The following is a 7447-nucleotide window of genomic DNA, read 5'->3' as shown; positions in this document are numbered from 1 at the left end:
GAAAACCCTAAAGATTCCACTAGAAAATTACTAGAACTAATCAATGACTATAGTAAAGTTGCAGGATATAAAGTCAACACACAGAAATCCCTTGCATTCCTATACACTAATAATGAGAAAACAGAAAGAGAAATTAAGGAAACAATTCCATTCACCATTGCAACGGAAAGAATAAAATACTTAGGAATATATCTACCTAAAGAAACTAAAGACCTATATATAGAAAACTATAAAACACTGGTGAAAGAAATCAAAGAGGACACTAATAGATGGAGAAATATACCATGTTCATGGATTGGAAGAATCAATATAGTGAAAATGAGTATACTACCCAAAGCAATTTATAGATTCAACGCAATCCCTATCAAGCTACCAACAGTTCACAATTTGTATGGAAATACAAAAAACCTCGAATAGCCAAAGGTATCTTGAGAAAGAAGAATGGAACTGGAGGAATCAACCTACCTGACTTCAGGCTCTACTACAAAGCCACAGTTATCAAGACAGTATGGTACTGGCACAAAGACAGAAATATTGATCAATGGAATAAAATAGAAAGCCCGGAGATAAACCCACGGACATATGGACAACTTATCTTTGACAAAGGAGGCAAGAATATACAATGGATTAAAGACAATCTCTTTAACAAGTGGTGCTGGGAAATCTGGTCAACCACTTGTAAAAGAATGAAACTGGACCACTTTCTAACACCATACACAAAAATAAACTCAAAATTGATTAAAGATCTAAACGTAAGACCAGAAACTATAAAACTCCTAGAGGAGAACATAGGCAAAACACTCTCCGACATACATCACAGCAGGATCCTCTATGACCCACTTCCCAGAATATTGGAAATTAAAGCAAAAATAAACAAATGGGACCTAATTAACCCTAAAAGCTTCTGCACATCAAAGGAAACTATTAGCAAGGCGAAAAGACAGCCTTCAGAATGGGAGAAAATAATAGCAAATGAAGCAACGGACAAACAACTAATCTCAAAAATATAAAAGCAACTCCTACAGCTCAACTCCAGAAAAATAAATGACCCAATCAAAAAATGGGCCAAAGAACTAAATAGACATTTCTCCAAAGAAGACATACAGATGGCTAACAAACACATGAAAAGATGCTCAACATCACTCATTATCAGAGAAATGCAAATCAAAACCACTATGAGGTACCATTTCACACCAGTCAGAATGGCTGCGATCCAAAAGTCTACAAGCAATAAATGCTGGAGAGGGTGTGGAGAAAAGGGAACCCTCTTACACTGTTGGTGGGAATGCAAACTAGTACAGCCACTATGGAGAACAGTGTGGAGATTCCTTAAAAAACTGGAAATAGAACTGCCTTATGATCCAGCAATCCCACTGCTGGGCATACACACTGAGGAAACCAGAAGGGAAAGAGACACGTGTACCCCAATGTTCATCGCAGCACTGTTTATAATAGCCAGGACATGGAAGCAACCTAGATGTCCATCAGCAGATGAATGGATAAGAAAGCTGTGGTGCATATACACAATGGAGTATTACTCAGCCATTAAAAAGAATACATTTGAATCAGTTCTAATGAGGTGGATGAAACTGGAGCCTATTATACAGAGTGAAGTAAGCCAGAAGGAAAAACATAAATACAGTATACTAACGCATATATATGGAATTTAGAAAGATGGTAACAATAACCCGGTGTACGAGACAGCAAAAGAGACACTGATGTATAGAACAGTCTTATGGACTCTGTGGGAGAGGGAGAGGGTGGGAAGATTTGGGAGAATGGCAATGAAACACGTAAAATATCATGTAGGAAACGAGTTGCCATTCCAGGTTCGATGCACGATGCTGGATGCTTGGGGCTGGTGCACTGGGACGGCCCAGAGGGATGGTATGGGGATGGAGGAGGGAGGAGGGTTTGGGATGGGGAACACATGTATACCTGTGGCGGATTCATTTTGATATTTGGCAAAACTAATACAATTATGTAAAGTTTAAAAATAAAATAAAATTGAAAATAAAATAAAATAAAATAAAATAAAATTTTAAAAAAAGGCAAAAAAAAAAAAAAAAAAGGGTGGGATTACAAATGAGACTGTGTCCATGTATATGTATTGATGAGTTTGGCTGTTTGAGAGAAAGGTGTATACAAATACATACATATACTTCTAAACTTGAAAATTGTGGACTCAGCGAAGTATTTCTATAGATTTCATTCATTTTTCACAACTTTCAAGTGAGTTAGAATTAATCATCTCACAATTTCTTCTGAAATAAGCAAAACTGAGGCTAAGAGCAAATTGTATTATTAAAAATAACATTAAAAATTAATTAAAACATCTTGTGCACCTTCTGAAATCATACACAAATTAAATAATGTCTTTATTTTTTGAAATCCAGAAAATTGTATATTTTAAAAATGTGCAGTTTATTATATGTAACTACACTTTAATGAGTTAGTTAAGAATTAGGGATGGTATGGGGAGGGAGGAGGGAGGGGGTTTCGGGATGGGGAACACATGTATACCTGTGGCGGATTCATGTTGATGTATGGCAAAACCAATACAATATTGTAAAGTAATTAACCTCCAATTAAAATAAACAAATTAAAGAAAAAAATTATACATTTCATTGGTACATTGTTTAGCATAGTATGACAAGCACATGTAGTTGAGTCAAACATAAAACTGGTGAGAGATAGCTCCTCTAAGTGCTCTAGTGGTAGTCAGCTCCATTGGCTCAGCCAGTGAAGAGTGTGCAGGGAACCTGGGTTTGATCCGTGGTCAGGAAGACCCCTTGGGGGAAGAAATGACAACCCACTGCAGTATCCTTGCTTGATAAATCCCATGGACTGTGGAGCCTAGTGGGCTACAGTCCATGGGGTCACAAAACACAACTTACTGACTAAACCCCACCAGATCCTCTAACCAGGAAGAAACAAAATATCACTTACGGATATAGTAATGGTGAAATTTAGATAAAACAGTTAACATTTGAGAAACCCATTTTTTTCTTGTTAAACTAACCTACATATATAAAAGGAAGAATTTGACATAAAGTGTTTTAAAACAAAGAAGCATTACAACTGCACACATCATGGATGAGCCTTTGTAACACAACATAGAGCCTGACAGCTGACAGTAGACCCATGAGGAGACAAATCAGAACTCAGATAAAATCCCCATCATAGAAATCCATTTGATCATAAATCCATTATATTAGACCATTTGCTTTTAGGATAATTTTCTATGTAGCAAGAGCTAACTGATACAATAAGCAATGTGAACAAAACTGAGGGAAGTTATAATAACATACTGCTTTTTTCCTAGGCAATTGTGATCTTTGAACAGCATTCATGATTTCCCTGTTATTCAAGTTTGTTTCATACAGTTGTGTTAAAGAGGGATTCCACTGAGGTTTCCTTTTAGGTAAGCAAGAAAGTTTAAAAGGATATACTTGTTTGTACAAAACTTGTGACTGAACCACAGGACTGGATAGGAGTTTAAGTTGTCTAGTGAGCCACACTTTGGATATATATATATATATATATATATATATATATATATGATATTTATATTATTAGGACTTACCTGATAGCTAAGTTGGTTAAGAATCTGCCTGTAATACAGGAGATCCTAGTTTGATTCCTGGGTCAGAAATATCTGCTGGAGAAGAGAAAGACTACCCACTCCAGTATTCTGGCCTGGAGAATTCCATGGACTATACAGTCACAAAGAGTTGGACACAACTGAGTGACTTATATTGTTCGTTGACTACTCTTTTTGTGGAAATGACAGAACTTGGAATGGGGGAAATACTTCATTTAGAGCAATGGAAGGAATCATATTTGTAAGCAATAATGGAAAATTTCAAGCAGAAACAGAAAGATATAATTAAACCAAACACTACTTCACCCCAACAATAAACCCTTTCATGAATGAACACCATGAAAAACTATTTGGCATGGTAATAATCTGACATAAAGTTTTGCTACATCATGCTTAAAATCCTCTTTGAATCAAGACCTTATAATGTCAAAGTCTTTATTGAAATTTGCTTCAGATAGACAATTTGGAGACATACATCTCATGCTCCGTTTGGCCAGTATCTCCTGTAGGCAACATGGACACTGAGCTAAATGGAGAACAGTACACTGTGAGGGAGTAAAATCAGATGACCAGTTATGAAACACACTCCCTGCTAATGTCTATGAATACATTTTCAGATAGAGTAATTATTGTAGTGATGTTCCAAGTTATACTGAACTAAAAAATGATAAATTGGTTTCATATTTGTCTCTTCTATGGAATTATGTAATTGTTTTTGTTGTCAATATTTTTTTCTTTTTTCCATATAAGTAGCACAATTCATGATTATACTTTTAGTAAAGTGAAAAAAAATGACTCAGTGTAAAGTATTTTATATCAGAAGAATTTATTCTTAAGAAATTGGCAATTTACATATATTTCACATTTTTGAGTCAATATTGGAGAGTCAAAAAATGACAAAATAAAAACTATTCATGACAGAGAACAGAAGTATAGAGAAGTTGAAATCAAAGAAAAGTAAATACCAAGCAGTCAATTGAAGAAACAATTGCTAGAATCACAAAACAATCAAAGAGTCAAAATACTTGGCTCTGAGGCTTTCAGCCCAGGTATCATGGACATTTCTTCAGCCCAAGAGAAAATGGACCTTTTATAAAACTTTCCATCCCAAAGAATCTTTTCAGAGCCCTCTTTATGTCTTTATTTCTCAAACTGTAGATAAAGGGGTTCAGCATGGGTGTGACCACAGTGTACATCACCGAGCCTGTTGCACTTGAGTGGGAGCTGTGGGTAGCAGCAGAGCTAAGGTACACTCCTAAGCCAGAAAAATAAAATAAGGAGACAATGGAGAGATGAGACACACAGGTTGAAAATGCTTTATACTTTCCATGGGCTGATGAGATTCCACAGATAGAGGACACTATCTTTGAGTAAGAGTAAAGAATACCAGTCAGGGGACCACCACCCATAATCACAGCTCCAAAACACAGCATTGTGTTATTGAGGAAAGTGTCATAACAGGCAAGTTGGACAAGCTGTTTGGTTTCACAGAAAAAGTGGTGTATTTCCAAGTCTGAGCAGAAGGACAAATGCAACACCATTAAGCTGTGTAACAATGAGTACACTGCACTTATTATCCAGGACGCCAGAACCAGACATCCACAGAGCCATGGGTTCATGATGACTGTGTAGTGCAAAGGGTGGCAGATGGCCACATAACGATCATAGGCCATCACAGCCAGGAGGAAGTCATCTAATGCTCCAAAGAGAATGTAAAAATACATCTGAGTGATGCAGCCTTCATAGGTTATGACTTGGCTCTGCATCTGGACGTTCCATAGCATCTTTGGGATGGTGGTGGAGATGAAGCAGATGTCTACAAAGGACAGGTTGGAGAGGAAGAAGTACATGGGGGTGTGGAGGTGGGAGTCTGAGCTGACAGCCAGGATGATAAGTAGGTTTCCAAACACAGTGATCAGGTACATGAAGAGGAAAAGTCCAAATATGAGGGGTTGTAGTTCTATTTCTTCTGCAAGTCCCAGAAGAAGAAATTTTGAAATTTTTGTATTGTTCCTTGGTTCCATGTGGTGGAAGTGACTATTGGGAAAAAGAAAATACCAAGAATAATTTTCACTTGAACAGGCATAATTTACATAACTGAACTACTATAATTTCTATTTTGCTGGCAAGAAGTTGATGTTAAGATGATATATATAGATAAATTGTCCTTGAGGGTATACCCCATTTCACCTGTTATTAAAATTTTTTGTCCTATTCACAGTATATTTTTAAATAGTTCATGTATTGGGTGGGCCAAAAGATTTGCTCATTGTTTTTTTTCCTGTAAGATGGATCTAGTAGCACTCATTTGTCTTTAACGTCATTTGAAACAATTGTGTTCGATTATATTGTGACAGATATCATATCAGCATGCATTAGAAAAACATCAAAACTGGTGAATTTTTGTGTAGCTATTTTAATATTGAAGATGGAAGAGAAATGCAACATTCTCAGAATTCTATTCTTTATTATTTCAAGAACGGTAAAAACGCAACGACAAAAGGTTAAAAAAAACCGACAAAAAAGATTTGTGAAATGTATGGAAAAGATGATGTGACTGATCAAGCATGTCAAAAGAGGTCTACAAAGTTTCATGCTGGAGATTTCTCAGTGTACAATGCACCTTGGACAAGAATACCAGTTGAACTTGATAACAGTAAAATCAAGATGTTCACTGAGAACAGCCAACATTACACCAAGAAGGAGAGAGTTAATAAACTCAAAATATCCAAATCAAGTGTTGACAATCATTAGCTTGGTTTTGTTAATCACTTTGATGTTTGTTAATCACATAAGTGAAAGTTGTTCAGTCGTGTCCAGCTCTGTGCAACCCCATGGGCTATACAGTCCATGGAATTCTCCAGGCCAGAATACTAGAGTGGGCAGCCTTTCCTGTCTCCCGTGGGTCTTCTCAACCCAGGGATCAAACCCAGGTCTCCCACATAGAAGGCAGATTCTTTACCAGCTGTGAAACAAGGGAAGCCCTTATCACATAAGTTAAGCAAAAAAAAAAAAAAGAAAAAAGAAAATCCTTTTTGATCACATTTCCACATGTGACTCTACTTAAATGTAATGAAAACATTCTATTTTTGAAACAAAATGTGATGGGCAATGGAAAGAGTACTGCACAATAATGTGGAATGGAAGAGCTCATGGGCCAAGCAAAATTAACCCACCACCAGCCATCAAAGAAGGTGATGCTGTGTATATGGTGGGATTGGCAGGGAGTCCTCTGTTGTGAGGTCCTTCTAAAAAATCAAAAGATTAATTCCAGCAAGTACTGCTCCCAATTAGGCCAGCTGAAGGCAGCACTTGATGAATAACATCCAGAGTGGGTGAACAGAAAATGCATAATCTTCCATCAGGAAACCACAAGACTGCTTATCTCTTTGATGAACAGGAAAAAATTGTTACTGCTTGGCTAGGAATTTCTGAGTCATCTGCCATATTCACCATCATTGTACCTTCAAATTTCCATTTATTTCAGTCTTTACAAAATTCTCCTGATGTAGAAAAAAAAATTCACTTTCTTGGAAGACTGCAAAAAGCACCTGGAACAATTCTCTGTTCAAAAATATTTAATGTTTTAGGAAGTTGCCTGGAAAATGGCAGAAAGTAGTGGAACAAAACAATGAATATGTTGTCCAATAAAATTCTTGGTGAAAATGAAAAACATGTCTTTTATTTTACTCGAAAAAATGAATGAACTTATTTTTCGTCAGCACAATATGTATAGTTTTAATGAGAAGCTACATATTTCAAACACATACTGGGAGTAAACAAGAGATACAGAAAAACAAATCCCCCACATTCCAAGAAAGATGAAAGATGATATTCAAATAA

General features: G+C 36.4%; 1 protein-coding gene across 1 annotated transcript; it reads right to left on the bottom strand.

Moving 5' to 3' along the window:
• Positions 1 to 4656: 4656 nt before the first annotated feature.
• On the bottom strand, positions 4657 to 5628 carry OR7A102 (olfactory receptor family 7 subfamily A member 102). The gene has a single exon (NM_001390813.1). It carries the CDS (start codon positions 5626 to 5628, stop codon positions 4657 to 4659), a length of 972 nt encoding a protein of 323 aa, NP_001377742.1.
• Between the last annotated feature and the right edge of the window lie 1819 nt (positions 5629 to 7447).

The sequence above is a fragment of the Bos taurus genome, chromosome 7 (genome assembly GCF_002263795.3).
Source record: "Bos taurus isolate L1 Dominette 01449 registration number 42190680 breed Hereford chromosome 7, ARS-UCD2.0, whole genome shotgun sequence".
Taxonomy (NCBI): Eukaryota; Metazoa; Chordata; class Mammalia; order Artiodactyla; family Bovidae; genus Bos; species Bos taurus.
The sequence above is the reverse complement of the archived record's forward strand: the minus strand, read 5'-3'. Positions and strand labels throughout refer to the sequence as shown.